The sequence below is a fragment of the Microcaecilia unicolor genome, chromosome 11 (assembly GCF_901765095.1).
Source record: "Microcaecilia unicolor chromosome 11, aMicUni1.1, whole genome shotgun sequence".
Lineage (NCBI taxonomy): Eukaryota > Metazoa > Chordata > Amphibia > Gymnophiona > Siphonopidae > Microcaecilia > Microcaecilia unicolor.
The window spans coordinates 5,010,136-5,029,800 of record NC_044041.1 but is presented as its reverse complement, the minus strand read 5'-3'; the positions used below and the strand labels follow the sequence as shown (position 1 = coordinate 5,029,800).

Sequence of the window (19,665 nt, the reverse complement as noted above, 5' to 3'; positions counted from 1 at the left end):
TGCCTGGGATAAGCTCTTTTATGGATTGTTCTATCTTCTCTAAGGTTATAGGCTCTGAGAGTGCCACCTGGGCCTCAGTGGAGAGCCGGGGTAGGTCCACTTCGTCTATGAATTGTGTTGCAACAGAATCTGACTGGGGAGCTTCCTGGGAGTATAACGTCTCATAGAAGGTTTTAAAGGCTGATCTGATGTAATGTTCATCCGATCTAACCTTCCCCTTGTCATCCCTCAGGCTGCCAACCCCATTGCATGTGGTTTGTTGTTTCAACTTGTAGGCCAGTAGGCGACTCACCTTATTTCGAATTCGAAGTGTGTCTGACGTGCCCTCAGCATCTGTTCAGCTATATCAGCTAGTTCTAATTCTTGTAGTTGGCCTCTAATCCTATTTTTTTTCCTCATCCTCAGTGGGTATATGGGTATCCCCCCTCTGTCCCCGTTGTTGTATCTGCTGTAATTCAGCCCTCAGTTTCTGTTCCTCTGCTGTTCATTTTTTTCCAGCAGCTAGCGCTTAGGTGGCCTCTCAGAACGGCTTTAAAGCCCTCCCAGACAGTTGCCGGCGAAACAGCCCCCTTGTCATAAAAGTGTATATAGTCCATGATGTGCTTTTCTATAATTGGGATGTTATCCGGATTAGACAGGAGTGCATCATCTAGCCGCCAGGGTTGCCATACCCTAGCTGACCCCCCTCTTTGCATATGGAGGAATACTGCTGAATGATCGGACCAGGTACATGATATAATCTCAATCGAGTCTGTACGCCCTAAGAATGAGCCATCCCCCAACCAAATGTCTATTCGTGATGAGGTCTTATGGACCGCTGAATAATAGGTATATTGCCTTTGTGTGGGGTGGGCCCCGCGCCAAAGGTCGGTAAGTTGCCAGACCTCCATTAGCTCATGTAACTGTCGCCTATTTAGTTTTGACTGGTGCCCCCCCTGTGGTGGAATTGTCTACTTCTGGCTGCAACGTAATGTTGACATCACCCCCCCCCCCCCCCCCCCCCCCCCCAGTAGGAGGGAGCCCTCCACGTGTGCTGTGAGCAGATTATTTATTTCTAAGTAAAAGTCTCCTTGATGTGTGTTGGGCCCATATATATTCACCACCATGTATCGTTGCCCCCCACCCCCCCCCAGTGTCAGCACCAAGAGCAGATAACAGCCCCCTTTATCTCGAATTATCTTTTTAACCTCCCAGGGTTTAGAGTGATGTAAAGCTATCAGTACTCCCTTACTCTTAGTTCCCCCCAAAGATGAAGCATAATATGTGTTTGGGTACTGCTTATGGTAGCAGAGCCGCTCGTACTTGGCCTTAAGATGGGTCTCTTGGATTAGCGCTATATCTATATGTTGGCGGCTTAGCTCTCTAAATAAAAGTTGCCTTTTCCTTGGGGTGTTCAACCCCTTAACATTGAGCGATAACCATTTAGTGTCCGCCATAGGGTATAACTTTCGGCCACTGTCTCCTATGTCTCTGGTGTTGCCTCTGTCCTGCTTATATATTCATCTATGTGTCTGGCCCACATATTAATTTGTCTATGTAGTGTCTCCTTTTCTTCTTTCAACCACACCGCCCCCCTCCCCCCATCCCCTTGTAACCCCAAAACTTTATGGTGTCCAGTGGAAAACCACTGGGCCCCTTTGTAAGAGGAAGTGAGATGTAGAACGCTTACCACTTCCCCTCAGTCTGAATGCCAACAGTGTGAACCTAACAAGTCAACTTATCTCATGTGTCTGTTTGGACTCTTCTGCAACGTTTTTAAGCCTGGCCCCAGGCCTCTGAGGTTGCTATTCTCCGCTCAGTTCATCATCTCAGGTAATCTTCGCTGTCGACTGTTGCCTCTGCAGGCGCTTCGGCCCCTTCCCAACTCGCTTCCATTTCGGTGGAGCAGCTTGCGACGTCCTTCTTTGTTGTCGGTTGTCTTCTGCTGTATCTGTCACCATCCCAGCTTCTGGACATGTCGCTCTCGCTTCCGCTATGGAGCGCACCTGGTGTTGCTTGCCATCTTTGTAGAAAACAAGTGCAAATGGGTGCCGCCAACGATATTTAATGTTTAGCTCTTGTAGCACTTTTGTGAAGGGGCGTAGCTCATTTCTCCTTTTTAAAGTCGCAGCAGCCAAGTCTTGATAAATTTCGATTTTGAATGAGTCCCAAGTGAAATCTGGCTGCTGACGGGACTTTTGAAGCACTTGTTCTTTGATCTTATAACTGGCGAAACAAGCAATAATGTCCTTCGGCACGTTATTTCGTGCTGGCCCTAGTGCTCTGTGCGCTCGTTCTATCTGGATGGCTTCCTCTTCAATGTGTGTGCCACCTGCGCCCAATAGCTCCACCACCATTTTTTGGACCGCTTCTTCACAATTTTGATACGTGGGTGTTTCTGGGAGACCCCGGAACCTCAAGTTGTTCCGGCGGCTCCTGTTTTCTAGATCTTCCAGTTTATCGTTGTTGTTGGATGGAGCGCATTTCCATTGCTTGTTAGTCTACCCGCCCCAGAGCCGCCTCATGATGTTCCAGTTGTGTTTCCATCTCGTCTAGTCTCGATCCCAAATCTCGAATTTTGGCCCTGAGATCAGAGCCTAGCGTTGCCACTTCACTGCGCAGGGACTGCAAATTAGCGCTGATTTCCTGAAGCCACGTTTTCAGTTCCAAGGGGATCGCCGATCCAGGCATCGTTTTGTCCCGTAGTTCGGGCTCCAAGTTTGACGGGCAATGCTCCGTTGGGCCTGGCGGCGTCTGCGTTCCCTCTAGGTCTGCCATTTTGCTCTTCTGAGGCTCTCCTCGTGGCGTGAAGGCAAATTGCGCCGGTGCCGGCTTCTGGCTCATCGATCGAGAGGTCCACTAGATGTGTGGCTGCAATCAGATTGCGATTTGGTTCACTCTCTCGCGTTGGTTGCAATTTTTTCACTGATTTTTGTGAGGGGTAAGCGGGAGCTCTCTGCTCAGGTGTCCATACTTGTTCGATGACGTCACTTCCTCCTAGGGTAGCATTTTCCGAAGTGCTCCCTGTTCTACACGCAGGGCCCAAGAGACAGGCAGAGCTCCGTAGTCTCAATGCGTGGATGAGGCAATGGTGCAGGGAGTAGGGTTTTAGATTTGTAAGTAACTGGGCAACATTCTGTGGAAGGGGGAGCCTATTTCGGAGTGATGGGCTGCACTTTAACCAAGGTGGGACCAGGCTGCTGGCATTGGCATTTAAAAAGGAGATAGAGCAGCTTTTAAACTAGAACCCTGGGGAAGGCCAACAGTCGTTCAAAAACACATGGTTCGGTATAAGGTATGTTTCAAAGATAAAGCAAGAACAGGGAAGGAATCCCAATAGTGAGGTTGCAATAGAGACCATAGTAGAACAGGTGTCTTTAAATAAAAGTCAGATAAAAGACTGCTGTCAGCTGCTGAGCAAGATGTAAATAGGAACAGCAAGCATAGTTTGAAATGTCTATATACAAATACCAGAAGCCTAAGAAATAAGATAGGAGAGCTAGAATATATTGCACTAAATGAAAAATTAGATATAATAGGCATCTCTGAGACCTGGTGGAAAAAGGATAACCGGTGGAACAGTGTCATACCAGAATACAAATTATATCATAGTGATAGGGTGGATTGAATTGGTGGAGGGGTACCATTATATATTAAGGAGAGCCTTGAATCAAATAGATTGAAATTCTACAAGAAACAAAACACATCTTGGAATCCTTATGGATTGAAATTCCATGTAAATGGGAAAAGGATAGCCAGAATGAACAGACAGATGGTAGAAACATTATCAGAAATTAGGAAGGCTAACAAACTGGGCAACACAATAATGGTGATTTCAATTACCCCAATATTGACTGGGTAAATGTAACATTAGGTCATGTTAGGGAGGTAAAATTCCTCGACAAATCAAGGACTGCTTTATGGAGCAGCTGGTACAGGAGCCAACAAGAGGAGGAACGATTCTAGACCTTGTCCTTAGTGGAGCAAATGATCTGGTGCAGGAGGTAATGGTGCTGGGGCTGCTTGATAACCGTGATCATAATATGATCAGATTTGATACTGGCTTTGGAGTAAGTACACACAGGAAATCCAATATGTTAGCATTTAACTTTCAAAAAGGAGACTGTAATAAAATGAGAAGAACGGTGAAAAAACAGCTTAGAGGAGCAGCTGTGAATGTCAAAAATTTACATCAGGCGTGGATGCTGTTCTAAAATACCATCCTGGAAGCCCAGGCCAAATATATTCCATGTTTTAAAAAAGGAGGAAGGAAGACCAAATGACAGCCGGCATGTTTAAAAGGTGAGGTGAATGAAGATATTAGAGCTAAAAGAAAATCCTTCAGAAAACGGAAGAAGGATTCAACTGAAAATAATAGGAAACTGTATAAAGAATGGCAAGTCAAATGCAAAGTGCTGATAAGGAAGGCAAAGAGAGACTTTGAAAAGAAGATTGCGTTGGAGGCAAAAACAAAAACTTTTAGGTATATTGAAAGCAAGAAGGCGGCAAAAGAATTGGTTGGACCACTAGATGACCGAGGGGGCACTCAGGGAAGACAAGGCTATAGCAGAGAGATTAAATGAATTCTTTGCTATAGTCTTCCCTGAAGAAGATGTGGGAGAGATACCAGTGCCAGAAAATGGTATTCAATGCTGATGTATCAGAGAAACTGACTGAAATCTCTATAAACCTGGAGGATTTAACGGCACAATTTGACAAATTGAAGAGTAGCAAATCATCCCAGAGTACTGATAGGATTGGAAAAATGAGCTTGCAGAACTATTGTTATATTAGTAATATGTAATTTATATTTAAAATCAAGCATAGTACCAGAAGATTGGGGGGTGGCCAATGTAACGCAAATTTGTTAAAAAGGTTCCAGAGGTGATCCAGGAAATTGTAGACCAGTGAGCCTGGTGTCGGTGCTGGGTAAAATGGTAGACACTATTATAAAGAACAAAATTACAGAGCATATTCAAAAGTATGGATTAATGAGACAAAGCCAATATGGATTTAGAGAAGGGAAATCTTGCCTCACCAAGCTCTACATTTCTTTGAAGGGGTGAACAAACGTGAGCGGGTTGATATTGTGTATCTAGATTTTCCAAAGGCATTTGATAAAATGCCTCCTGAAATACTCCAGAGGAAATTGGAGAGTTATGGAATAGGAAGTAGTGTTCTATTGTGGATTAAACACTGGTTAAAAGATAGAAAATAGAGAGTAGGGTTAAATGGTCATTATTCTCAATGGAGAAGAGTAGATAGTGGGGTTCCCCAGGGGTCTGTGCTTAGACCACTGCTTTTTAATGTACTTATAAATTATCTAGAGATGGGAGTAACTAGTGAGGTAACTAAGTTTGCTGGCGACAGAAAGTTGTTCAAAGTTCTTAAATCACAAGAGGGTTGTGAACAATTACAAGAGGACCTTACGAGATTGGGAGACTGAGCATCCAAATGGCAGATGACGTTTAATGTGAGCAAGTGCAAAGTGATGCATGTGGGAAAGAGGAACCCGAACTATAGCTATGTAACATAAGGTTCAACATTAGGAGATTCAGGAAATCTAGACTGCCCCAATTTGATTGACTGCACTTTTTTGTCCTTTAGATTGTAAGCTCCTTCGAGCAGGGACTATCCTCTGTGTTAAATTGTACAGCGCTGCGTAACCCTGGTAGCGCTTTATAAATGTTAAGTAGTAGTAGTAGAAGTCACCGACCAAGAAAGGGATCTAGGCGTCATCATTGATGATACATTGAAACTCTCTGCTTAGTGTGCGGTGGTAGCTAATGAAAGCAAATAGAATGTTAGGCATTATTAGGAAAGGAATGGAAAACAAAAACGAGGATGTTAAAATGCCTTTGTATCACTCCATGGTGTGACCACACCTCAAATATTGTGTGCAATTCTGGTCACCGCATCTCAAAAAAGATATAGTGGTATTAGAACGGTATAGAGAAGGGTGACGAAAATGATAAAGGGGATGGGACGACTTCCCTATGAGAAAAGGCTAAAGCGGCTAAGGCTCTTCAGCTTGGAGAAAAGACCAGAGGCCTGAAACTGTCAGACCTAAGGATTATGGCCTCTGTGTGACCCAGAGGCTCATGAGCTCTGGTGACAGGCTTGCAGAAAGAGAATGTGAAGTAATTTTCCTTGCAAGGTGTTTACTGAAGAATGTGGGTTGGGGTCTTTTTCTGTTATCAGTTCTGGAGCATAGATAAATGGTTGCTGGCGAAATGGACCTTGCTAATTTGTATGATGTTGCTTTAGCCCTGTCCAAAAATCTTGATCAGTATGGTCGAAACTAATAACTATCTACATTGTGGTCGAAACTAATGCTACAGAAATGTTTGAGCTGTGTAATGGTAGAAGGGTATAAAAATATGATAGAAGGCAAGACAAAATTAGAGAAGTACTCAGAGATAGCACTCCTGTGCAGCTTGTTGTAACTCTCTCATGAGAAAAGAATCATAGCTTGTTTTCTTTCTTGGTAAATAATAAAGGGAATATTTTCTCATCTCTGCGTGGCCTTCACTTCTTCTCTCCCTAACTGTACGAGTGTGTGGAACATTCTATTGGGTTGGGGAGGGCAGAAGATTAAAAATAAATTGTGACACCGACGTGATAGAGGTCTATAAAATAATGAGTGGAGTAGAACGGGTAGATGTGAATCACTTGTTTACTATTTCTAAAAATATTAGGACTAGGGGGCACGCAATGAAGCTACAAAGTACTAAATTTAAAACAAATTTGGAGAAAATATTTCTTCACTCAACATGTAATTAAACTCTGGAATTCGTTACCAGATAATGTAGTAAAAGCAATTAGCTTAGTGGGGTTTAAAAAAGGTTTGAATAGCTTCCTAAAAGAAAAGTCCATAAGCCATTATTAAAATGGACTTTGGGAAAATCCACTTCTTATTTCTTGGATAAGCTGCATAAAATGTATTGTACTGTTTTGGGATGTTGCCAGGTACTTGTAACCTGGATTGGCCACTGTTGGAAACAGGATGCTGGACTTGATGGACCTTCGGTGTGTCCGAATATGGCAATACGTATGTACCCCTGGAACCCTTTTTAAGAATCAGTGTTAAATTGGCCACTTTCTAATCTTCAGGTAGTACGGACAATTTTAACAAGTTACAGATCACTAACAGCAGATCAGCGATTTCATGTTTGAGTTTTTAGTACCCTTGGTGTAAACCATCTGGTCCAGGTGATTTGTTACTATTTAACTTTTTGGCTCAGTGCGTCTTCCAGGCTCACCGTGATTTCTTTCATTTCATCACATATTATCCTCCACATCACATTTTTTTCTCTGCTTGTGTGGCATTGCTTCATCTTTAGCATTGTATCACAGCTTCATATCTTATAGTTGAATCCTCTCCATCGCCTTTGTTGCGACAGATGTTTTGGTTGTCTAAGGAGTGTGGTGCAGAGCATTCCTCCTCAGATTAAGGCTACACCACTCAGACTGGCCATGTTGCGGATGACTGTTTACTCTTCCCCCCCCCCCCCCCCTCGTCCCTGGTGTTTCCTGGTGATAACCGTGCCATACTCTTCTGCATTGTGGCCACATGTGTGGGGAAACATCTGTGCTTTGAGAACCTGGCTCTATGTTGGGGGAGCTCAGTTGAATTTCTTTCCTTCTTGGTCCGTGCTGATAACAGATTTTCAAGTGAATGTTAGTTGGGGCTTATACACCCTCGGGTAGTATTTCTTCCAACCTTTCCCGTTAATCCTGTTCTTGGCTGCAGCTGCATTTCTTCCATATTTGTTCTCCGTCTACTTGTTGACACACTGAGGATCCACTATTCCTGGGTGTCTTTTAGTAACCTTCAAGAGTGTCTGGGTTTACATGCTTGTGGTCTACAGCCTTGTAGGCTCTTTTTTTCTTTTTCTTCTCTTATCTTCTCGATCCCTTGCCCCCTGGGAGAAGACACTTCAGCCCTTGGAGATAAACTCCTTGGCTGGAATAAGAGAGACAATTAGACTCGGATAAGGCGCAACCAAGTAAAATCTTTATTGGTATTTCTCTAAGTCAATACAAAAATAATTGTTCTCTCTGGAGCAGGTTGACACCCATTAAGCCAGACGCTCAGACTGAATACCAAAATCTGCTGAGTAAAGCTTTCTCATTCTCTACTTATACTAATACAAGTTTCATTTCTTCTAAATTATGATTTCTTCTATTCTTACTTATTGTTCATATAAGGATTTTCTTGTTTTCTTCCATTACACATATATGGTTATATTCTGTTATGTTTTTCTCATTATAGAAAAATGGCAGTTTCCTTTATTCCACCATCCTCTCTGCTTGTGTTCACATGCACACTTAGAGATCATTAGTTAATCCCTTACCTGTAAAGTGTGATCCCCCCATGCAGTAACAGCAAACAAACAAGTTGTATGAAACACCTGGCTTCCCTGTTCCCTAAGCACATATTTGTAGAGGAACATCTCCTCCTTTGGAGGGGTCCCCAGTCTCGCTACACCATCAAGTTTATATCAGGTTTTTTTTTTGTCTGCCATATATGGGCCGCTTAGCCTCGGTTCCTCCTGTGTTTCTCCTTGTCATGTGATGTCTAAGAAGTGCATACCAATGTTTGCTATTTACTGATCATGCACTCCGTATATAGGCACCTGTAGGGAGAAACAAAACTTATGGTGATCTGAGTGCTTACAGGCCAAGCCTGCAGACCAAACATAGGGAGGAATATACACTCTGGTGATAGGTTAGGTGGTATAGCAAGTGTTAATAAACTAACTGGCAGACCTAAGCAGTTTAACAGACTTAAAATAAAAAGCAAGAAATATCATAGTAGGAAAAGGAGCTACAGTATTGGATAAGAATGGACTCCGTGCACACATTTGCCCTATTTGGAAAACTGGTTTGCTACATCTCATTCGTCTGGACTTGTCTGGTATGGATGAAAAGGAAGGAGAAATTGACCTACCTGATCATTTTCTTTCCTTTAGTCGTACCACACCAGTCCAGATGCTCCCCCCCCCCTCTCCATAAAAGTCATTCTTCCACTTTCCATGTTTCCGTTTTAGGTCACATCTGCTGACTCGGTGCGCTATCTGCATGCCAGTACAGTATAAGTGACGTTCTTGACTTCAGTTCAAGTTGCATATACTGGCTTGATAATGTCTTTGTATGTCAGTTATGTATAACTCATGCTTCATGGTGCAACTCAGACCACATCGCCTGACTTGGTGGAATATCTGGATGCCAGTCAAGTACGGGTCAAGCTATACCCCAAGATGCATTTTGGACCACATCTCTCTCGGTGGTTTACATGTTGCTCAATTGAGCAGAAAGTGCTCGGTATGTTGCAGCTGTGAATGAGTGGCTTCCTTGTCTGTGGTGATTTCTCTGTTTTTTCGTAATCAATGTTTGGAGCACTATTGCTTGAAATACTGAACATCCCAGGCTGCACGATACCCTTAAGGGGCAAATTACTTGGAACTATTTTCTCTGTCTTCTGCAGGTAGATGGTCATAGTCCATTAGTCTGAACAGGTTTGATAGGACTAAAGAAAATTATCAGGTAAGACATAATTTCTCCTTTCTTTTTTTTTTTTCTTTCTTTCTCCTCAGTTCAGAGGTTCATTAGTGAAGACAAACTGCCTCACCTACTATTCTATGGTCCCCCTGGCACTGGGAAAACCTCCACTATCCTGGCTTGTGCGAAGCAGCTTTACAGAGACAAGGAATTCAGCTCCATGGTGCTGGAGGTAAGGGAGCGTAGTGGAAAGCAGACAAGTAGTCTGGTAAGGGAGGAGGAGCCTCCAAGACTTCACACACATTCAGCTCCTCATACTTCCCTCCTCATGTACTCGGTATGCATATTATCTACTATATAATTTGTACCACAACGTTCTATGGATGGCTGGCTGTGTTCGTAATATCCTGACGTCAGCAAGCCTCCAGCGTTCCCTTCCCTCTCACTGTCCCACCCTCGTGTGAAGACGAAATGACGTCAGAGTAGGGCAGAACAGTGAGAGGGAAGGGAACGCTGGAGGCGAGCTGACGTCAGGATGTTACGAACAGATGGGAGAGCAGGGCTGGCAGGGCACAGGACAATCGCTGGATATGGAGGGGAGGACAGAATCGCGGGACATCGAGGGGAGGGCAGGGCAGAGGAGAATCGAGGGATGGGAGGCGAGGGAAGAATTGCGGGACACGGATGGGACAGCAGGGCAGAGGAGAATCGCTGGACATGGAAGGGATGGGAGGCGAGGGGAGAATCGCTGGACAAAGAAGGGAGGGCAGGGCAGAGGATAATTGCTGGACATGGAGGGGGAGGCCAGAATCCTGGGATGGGGAGGGCAAGGCAGAGGAGAATAGCTGGACATGGAGCGGATGAGAGGCGAGGGGAGAATCGCGGCACACGGAGGGGTCGGCAGGGGAGGGAAGAATCTCGGGACATGGAGGGGAGGGCAGGGGAGAGAGGAGAAATCGCTTAGAGAAGAGCCCTCCTAGGGCCCGTTTCATTTTTTACAAAACAAGCTTGGTTGCACTAGTGCTTTGATATTTTGTATTTAGTGTATTTGATACAGTGCCATTTATTCAATGATTTTTGGACATTATGTATTCATCTGTTTTCCTCATACATTGTAAAAAGAGTGTGAGTAGTGTTTTATCAGAGTGGTGTAATTCCCAAAACTGAAGATAGATTACATTACATTAAATGGACACATGATACCATGACCACAGGAGGCTGCTAAGTAGTGCTCCTCAGGACACCCTTTTTTAACAATGACCGTGATTTGCAGCATCGATCCCCTTGTTTACTTTTTCATATTCTGAAGGGCAGTAGACCTTGGTAAAACTCTGATTTGGCTCCTAGCTTTACCATGACGACAAAATTTCCAGCCAGAGAGAGATGCCGCAGCAGTGCCCACTAGCCCGGCAGGACAGTCCTTGTCCTCATTCTAGGTTGCGGAGATCACAGTGGAGATGACTTTGGCTTTGGAAGAGATGCTAGAGAGGCACTTAAGCCGGTTTCTTCCAAGTTGGAACAGGTGCAAAATCCAGTTGGAGGAACTATCTAAGGACTGTGCGGGATTTCAGGCCTGGACGAGCGCAGTGGAAGACTCTAAGTCTCAGTTGGCTAAGAGGGTAGCAGCACTGGAAGATAAAGTAGAAGACCTCGAGAACAGATTCCGTAGAAATAACCTAAGATTAGTTGGCTTACCAGAATCGATTGCGGATAAAGAACTCATTGACTTTCTTGAGCTGTGGCTGAAGAGGGAACTGGTGCGGGCTCACATAGTGGACCCCAAGCAGGCCATCTTGAGTAGACCATGAGTAGACATCTTAAAGGTACTTAGTTTTGCACATAAAAGTGCCATTATGCAAGCGGTACACTTGGGGAAATCTTTGACATATGAAAATGTGTTTTGTTTTCAAGACTGCTCCACTAAAGTGGCAGCACAGCTGAAAGCTTTTGCCCCTATCTGTACCAAGCTGTTTTCCCTCAGAATTTGCTTTGCTTTGTTGTGTTGCTCTATGCTGCAGATGACTTATAATAGTACTACTTGTCCTACAGTGGCAGAGGCTCAAGAACTTGTACTTCTTATTGAGGGCGACTAGGGTGTGTCTACCTCTGCCCAAGGTTGACTGCAGGGCCTCAACCTTTATGCTCTACAGGTTGACTATTGTTTTTGTACTCCGGAAGGAGTTAGCTGCTGTTTTAAACTTTTAGCATTTGACCACACGCTATCATGGTTATCTTAGCTCTTTGAGTACACCAATACCTATACTAGGGTGTGGTGTCCTTGGATCTCTGGTCAAGCCCTGGCCTATGTTGTTTGGGATGCGTTGGCTGTTGGGTTTTGAGCTGATCGAGGAGTGCATTGGAGCCCCACCCCCCTTGCCCCTGGATGTTGGTCTTCAGGAGTCTCCCTACTGCAGCTAGGGCCCCTGCATTTGTGGCTGAATGGACTTCACAGCTGCTTTGTGATGACAGCCATCAATGACCTGTGTTTGAAAAAAGTGGTAAGATCTCTCTCTTGCCTTGTGGACATTTTGTGGGTCACTAATCCAGCATGCCTCTTTGGAGGCTCTTGCTATTCATGGAGCTACCCACTGGCCGAGTGCAGAGATACTGAAATATATATTTTTTTTTTCTCCCTCACTTGTGCTACTATGATGTGGGACATTTAGAGACAGTCAATTCATTGTTGCATACCTGTTTATTTAAAGAGGGGATTGATGCCATTTTATACGTTTAAGTGGTTTCTAGGGGAGGAAATGAGGTGGGTGTTAAACATGATGGTTCCTATGTTGGGACCTCATGGGTTTGAGGTTGGGGATACTAGGGGTTGGGAGGGGGGAGGGAGGATGCTTTGGGATGTTTGATGGTGAACTCATGATTTTAAGCAGGCACTATTGGAAGGATGGTTTGCTTTCCAGATTTGCAGGTTTTTTTCTGGGGATACTTCTTTGGGGGAGGAGGGGGCTGCTGGCTGAGACGGCCCTCTCTGTTCCAAGCTCTTAGTTATATTTATGGATATGTTCTTTGTCTGAGCTTGCTAACGTGAAAGTAATAACTTGGAATGTAGGGGGGATCAATTCGCCCATTAAGTGCACCAAACTTCTACAGCATTTACAGTGTAACAGAATTGGTATTGCTTTTTTACAGGAAATACATTTTACTGCACTTGAACATGTAAAACTCAAGACTGGTGGGTGGCAGCGTTGGCACAGAGGTAAAACGTGGAAGTGGCTATATTGTTTAGAAAATGGTTAGCGACACAAATTCATACTCAATTTATTGACCGGGTGGGCAGATATATCTTATGTAGGGCACAGGTGGGTCAGCAGGAGTTGCTCTTTTGTAATATTTATGCCCCCAACCAATTTGATCATACGTTCTATCAAAAAATGACTTCCCTTCTTTTGAATCATCAGGCGAAGCCTTTGGTAGTTGAGAGTGACTTTAATACTGTTTGGGACCCAAATATGGACAGGTTTAGGCCCCAGGCCTCTGTCCATTACAACCCTAGTAGAGGACTACCTAATGTGCAATATCTTAGATTTGATAGAGGTATGGCGGGTGCTGCATCTCCTGGACCAGGGTTATACCCACTTATCTAGGGCGCATTCCACACAGTCCCATATCAACTACCTGCTAGTTCAAGGCAGCTGTTTGGCTCGGTGGTGAAGGCGGACATAGGGCCTTATGTTATTTCAGATCATGCTTGAGTGTGGATGAATTGGTGTCCACGGGTGACCAGTCACTATAGTCGCTGGTGGGTCTTTTCTTAGAACTTTACAAAATCTCTGCTTTCTGAGAGAGGTTCTTAAAGTGCTGGAAGGATTATAAAACCCATAATTTATTTATTTATTGCATTTGTACCCCACATTATCCCACCTTTTTGCATGCTCAATGTGGCTTACAGGGTGTTAATATGGTATAGTCATTACATAATCTTAGATACAGTCGGTAATAAACTGGAGGTAGAAAAGGAATTAGAAGGTGTTAGGTAAGGTCGAGTTAGAGGTGTTTAAGCGTTTGGGTGGTATACGGAGTAATTTGTTTCATCAAGGATTATTTTTGTAGACCTTATTGAAGAGAGATGTCTGATAAGTCCCTTTCATCCTTTCATCCTTTCTCAGTGACTTTGATGCCTGGCTTGCCTTCTTCCATGATCCTTCCTCCCCCTCTCTCATCCTTGGTGACTTTAATATTCCTGCTAATGATCCTTCCAACTCTTATATTTCCAAGTTACTCGCTTTAACGTCGTCCTTTAATCTCCAACTATGCTCCACCTCCCCCACTCATCAAAATGGTCACTGTCTAGATCTCATCTTCTCCTCCAACTGTTCACCCTCTAGTTTCCTTGCCTCCGATCTTCCCCTCTCTGATCACCATCTTATAACTTTCACACTTAAATCTCCTCCCTCCCAGTCCCGTCCTATCCTATCTAATTTATCTAGGAATCTTCACGACATTGACCCTTCATCTCTATCCTCCCATGTTTCAAACCTCCTCTCTACTGTGGCACCATCCACGTCTGTCAACGAGGCTGTTTCTTCTTACAACAATACTCTATCCTCTGCCTTAGACACTCTTGCACCTTTGATGACCCGCCCTGTAAGGCGTACTAAACCCCAACCTTGGCTGACTTCTAATATCCGCTACCTACGTTCCTGTACCCGCTCCGCCGAACGCCTCTGGCGGAAATCTCGGGCCCTTGCTGATTTCTTACACTTTAAGTTCATGCTGACCTCCTTCCAATCTGCTCTTTTACGTGCCAAACAGGATTATTATATCCAACTGACCAACTCTCTTGGCTCTAATCCTCGACTTCTCTTCACCACATTGAACTCTCTCCTCAAGGTGCCCCCTCCCCCAACTCCCCCTTCACTATCTCCTCAGACCCTTGCTGAATTCTTTCACAACAAGGTTCAAAAGATAAACCTTGCTTTCTCTACCTCACCAGCTCTCCCTCCACTAGTCCGTTCCCCTCTCTCTCCTTCCCCTCATTCCCTTTCCTCCTTTCCTGAAGTTACTATTGAGGAAACTACACTTCTCCTTTCTTCCTCAAAATGTACCACCTGTTCCTCTGATCCCATTCCCACCCACCTTCTTAATGCCATCTCTCCTACTCTTATTCCTTTTATCTGTCACATTCTCAACCTCTCACTTTCCACTGCGACTGGCCCTGCTGCCTTTAAACATGCTGTGGTCACACCTCTCCTTAAGAAGCCTTCACTTGACCCTACTTGTCCCTCTAATTACCGACCCATCTCCCTCCTTCCTTTTCTCTCCAAATTACTTGAGCGTGCTGTTCACCGCCGCTGCCTTGATTTTCTCTCCTCACATGCTATTCTTGACCCATTACAATCTGGTTTTCGCCCTCTCCACTCAACCGAAACTGCGCTTACTAAAGTCTCCAATGACCTATTACTGGCTAAATCCAGAGGTCAATATTCCATCCTCATTCTTCTTGATCTTTCCGCTGCTTTTGACACTGTCGATCACAGCATACTTCTCGATACCCTGTCCTCACTTGGATTCCAGGGCTCTGTCCTTTCCTGGTTCTCTTCCTACCTCTCCCTCCGCACCTTTAGTGTTCACTCTGGTGGATCCTCTTCTACTTCTATCCCTCTGCCTGTCGGCGTACCCCAGGGTTCTGTTCTTGGTCCCCTCCTCTTTTCTATCTACACTTCTTCCCTTGGTTCATTAATCTCATCCCATGGCTTTTCCTACCACCTCTATGCTGATGACTCCCAAATCTACCTTTCTACCCCTGATATCTCACCTTGCATCCAAACCAAAGTTTCAGCGTGCTTGTCTGACATTGCTGCCTGGATGTCTCAACGCCACCTGAAATTAAATATGACCAAAACCGAGCTTCTCATTTTCCCCCCCAAACCCACCTCCCCGCTCCCCCCGTTTTCTATTTCTGTTGATGGCTCTCTCATTCTCCCTGTCTCCTCAGCTCGAAACCTTGGGGTCATCTTTGACTCTTCTCTCTCCTTCTCTGCTCATATCCAGCAGACCGCCAAGACCTGTCGTTTCTTTCTTTACAACATCCGTAAAATCCGCCCCTTTCTTTCCGAGCACTCTACCAAAACCCTCATCCACACCCTTGTCACCTCTCGTTTAGACTACTGCAATCTGCTTCTTGCTGGCCTCCCACTTAGTCACCTCTCCCCTCTCCAGTCGGTTCAAAACTCTGCTGCCCGTCTCATCTTCCGCCAGGGTCGCTTTACTCATACTACCCCTCTCCTCAAGACCCTTCACTGGCTCCCTATCCGTTTTCGCATCCTGTTCAAACTTCTTCTACTAACCTATAAATGTACTCACTCTGCTGCTCCCCAGTATCTCTCCACACTCGTCCTTCCCTACACCCCTTCCCGTGCACTCCGCTCCATGGATAAATCCTTCTTATCTGTTCCCTTCTCCAGTACTGCCAACTCCAGACTTCGCGCCTTCTGTCTCGCTGCACCCTACGCCTGGAATAAACTTCCTGAGCCCCTACGTCTTGCCCCATCCTTGGCCACCTTTAAATCTAGACTGAAAACCCACCTCTTTAACATTGCTTTTGACTCGTAACCACTTGTAACCACTCGCCTCCACCTACCCTCCTCTCTTCCTTCCCGTTCACATTAATTGATCTGATTTGCTTACTTTATTTATTTTTTGTCTATTAGATTGTAAGCTCTTTGAGCAGGGACTGTCTTTCTTCTATGTTTGTACAGCGCTGCGTATGCCTTGTAGCGCTATAGAAATGCTAAATAGTAGTAGTAGTAGTAGTAGTTCATAGATTTGCGAAAGCTGGTTAAGTTGTCCGTGGTTTTCAGGGTCATGGGTAGTGCGTTCCATAACTGTGTGCTTTTGTGTGCAAAGGTAGTAGCATATGCCTGTTTGTATTTAATTCCTTTACAGCTGGGGAAGTTCAAATTGAGGCGGGCTGATCTTCTGGCATTTCTGGGTGGTAAGTCTATTAGGTTCATCATGTAGAGTGGGGCCTCTGCATGAATGATTTTGTATACGGTCGTGCAGATCTTGAACTCAATTCGTTCCTTGAGTGGGAGCCAGTGCAGTTTCTCTCTTAGGGGCTTTGCGCTTTCGTATTTGGGTTTTCCAAAAATGAGACGGGCTGCGGTGTTCTGGGCTGTTTGGAGTTTTTTAATGGTCTGTTCTTTGCATCCTACATACAGAGAGTTGCAATAGTCCAGGTGACTTATCACTAGTGACTGTACTAGGGTGCGGAAGACGTATCTTGGGAAAAAAAGGTTTTATTTTTTTGAGTTTCCACATAGAGTAGAACATTTTTTTCGTTGTGTTCTTCACGTGGGTATCAAGTGTGAGGTTTCGATCAATAGTGACTTTCAGATTTTCTGAGATGGGGAGTGTGCAGTAAGGTAGTTGTTTGTGTTGTATTGGGAAGTGAGAACCAGACATTGAGTTTTTTCCGCGTTCAGTTTTAACTTGAATGAGTCCGTCCAAGAGTGCATGATTTGGAGGCTCTGATTGATCTCGTTGGTTATTTTGTTTAGGTTACTTTTGAACGGGATGTGGATCGTAACATCGTCCGCATATATGTAGGGGTTAAGGTTCTGATTGGCTAGTAGTTTGGCTAGTGGTATCATCATCAGGTTGAAAATAGTTGGTGAGAGGGGGGATCCTTGAGGAACTCCACATTCCGGTGTCCAGGGCGGTGATCTATCATTGTTCGTTGTTACTTGGTAGGACCTGGTGGTGAGGAAGCCTTTGATCCAGTTGAGAACTGGTCTTCCGATTCCAAAATATTCTAACAGGTGTAGTAATATTCCATAGTCTACCATGTCGAAAGCACTAGACATGTCGAATTGTAGTACGAGTGTGTTTTTACCGGTTGCAATTGTTTTTTTGAATGAATTCATTGCAGACACAAGTACAGTTTCAGTACTATGATTTGATCTAAATCCTGATTGAGACTCATGTAGAATTGAGTATTTGGTTAGGTATTCCGTGAGTTGTTTCGTCACTATGCCCTCCATCAGTTTTGTTATGAGCGGGATAGAAGCGACTGGTCGGTAGTTTGTTAGGTCCATTGTGCTTTTCTTGGCATCTTTTGGCAGTGGTGTGAGAAGGATATTTCCATTGTCCGTAGGGAAGAGATCATTTAGGAGTCTGTAATTTACTTGGTTCGTGAGGTCTTTTTTGAATTGTTTGGGGGCAGCTTTTAATAGGCTAATCGGGCAGATGTCAAGTTTGCACTGAGATTTGGCGTATTTTCCGAGCCAGTGTGTGAGTTCGTCCACTGAAATCAAGTCAAAGTTGGTCCATGATCGGTCTGCTGGATATTCCCCAGGTTTCGGGTCTAAGCATTCAAGGATGCTTGTATACTCAGTGGTAGTGATTGGTATTATGCGTCAGAGCTTTACGATTTTTTCCTTGAAATAGTTTGCTAGGTTAGTTGCCGATGGGGTTTCTGTACTATTTGAGGTGACCAGTGTGGTGTCTAGGAGATTGTTTACAAGTGAAAAGAGTTATGCATGTCCTTGTAATTTGGTCCTATTATAGTTCTGTAGTGCGTTCTTTTGGTTTGTCTGATTTTGTATTTGTATTTTCTTTGCGTCTGTTTCCATTCTTTGTGTGTTCGTCTTGTTTTTTTCTCCAAGCTCTTTCTAGTCTTCTAACCTGTGTTAGTTCTTTCAGCTCTTCGTTGAACCAAGGGATTGAGCTTTTCCTATGTGAGGTTCTAGTTTGGAGTGGTGCCATCTTGTCTAACACTGTTCTGCATCTGTTATCCCATTCTTGTAAAAACTGGGGTGAGTCTGTAGTTGTTGTCCATTCGTCGGTGTATATTTGTTGCCAAACTTTTAGAGGGTCTATCTTGCCTCTTGTAGTGTATGTCCTTTTTTTCTTGTCTTTGTTGTTTTACTTTTGTTTTCCAAAGGAGGGAAGTGTTTGCCTTGTAGTGGTCTGACTATGGTATGGCTGACCATTTTGTGTCTTTTATTCTGAGGTTTTCTTCTGATGAAAATTTGTGGGTTATAATGTCTAATGTATACCCTTTCTTGTGGGTGGGTTGCATGTTAGGCCAGTGGATCTCCCAGAGTTGAAGGAATTCCTTGCATTCGTGTACATTGATTGTGTTAATATCTTCCAGATGAAGGTTGATGTCTCCTGCTATAAGAATATTTTGGGAAGACAGGCAGGTGTTTGATATGAAGTCCATGAAGTGTATCTGCGCATCTTGCCATTTGGCCAGGGGTCTATAAAATAGGATTATATTTAGTTGGTCATGCAGGTTGGGGTGGTTGATTCTGACTGAGGCTATTTCGAGTTGGGGAAGGATAGATTCCGCTGTTGTTGTGACTGTAAATTGGGCTTTATAAATTATGGCTATTCCTCCACCTCTTTTTCCTTCTCTTGTCCAATGGGTAATTTTGTACCCTGGTGGGCAAAGCTCTAGAATTATTGGGTCTTTGGAGTCATGAATCCAAGTTTCATTAATGAGAAGGAAGTCCAGGTCATCTGCTGTTATCCAGTCAGTTATCATTGTGGTTTTTTCGATTACTGATCTAGCATTAGAGTAGCCTATGTGTATTAATTGGTATTGCTCCCTTGAGTTCGGGTTTGTGGTTATTTTTATCAGTTGTCTGTGTCCTTGATATATGGATTCGGTGCTTTCTCTTTTTGTCATTCCTTGTTGATGTCTGTAGGTGTTAGGATTGTTGTGGACTTTGTTGTTGTTTTGTGAGGGCATGATTAGTGCGTATGTGGTGTGTGGTTTGTAAGTTGTGAGGTTGTTGTTATATGTGTCGTGGATCGTCTGTACGTGTATGAGTAGGATGAGACAGCAGATGGTTAGGGTTATTTTGCTGGGGTACATATCAGCAATGGAGACACTGCAGCGATTTCTAAAGTAACAGTGCATAGGATATAAAGTGTAATATGTGCGGTGCATCTACTGCACGACGTCTACTACTGGGTCCCAAACTGTGACTAAAACCCAGAACTCAAACTGCAGCAGCCTTTCAACCCGAAATGTGGTTGTAAGGTATGTACAAATGATGAATTTCAAATCAACAGCGCCACTGCACAGGTCCCGACATGGACCATGTTTCACATAGCTTCATCAGGGGAGTTACTTATCTGTGATATCAGTTTGCTGATAAGTCCAGGCAGTCCAGTACCAACAATTCCCAACAATAATGCCCCCTGTGAAACGGATTC

General features: G+C 44.2%; 1 protein-coding gene across 1 annotated transcript in view; it reads left to right on the top strand.

Annotated features, from left to right (window-relative positions):
• Positions 1-19,665, top strand: part of RFC5 (replication factor C subunit 5) — a 102,104-nt gene that overhangs the window by 13,363 nt on the left and 69,076 nt on the right. The window contains exon 3 of the mRNA XM_030219414.1: positions 9,579-9,715. Within this exon, the coding sequence (XP_030075274.1) occupies positions 9,579-9,715 (137 nt within the window). The remainder of the gene's footprint in view (positions 1-9,578; positions 9,716-19,665) is intronic.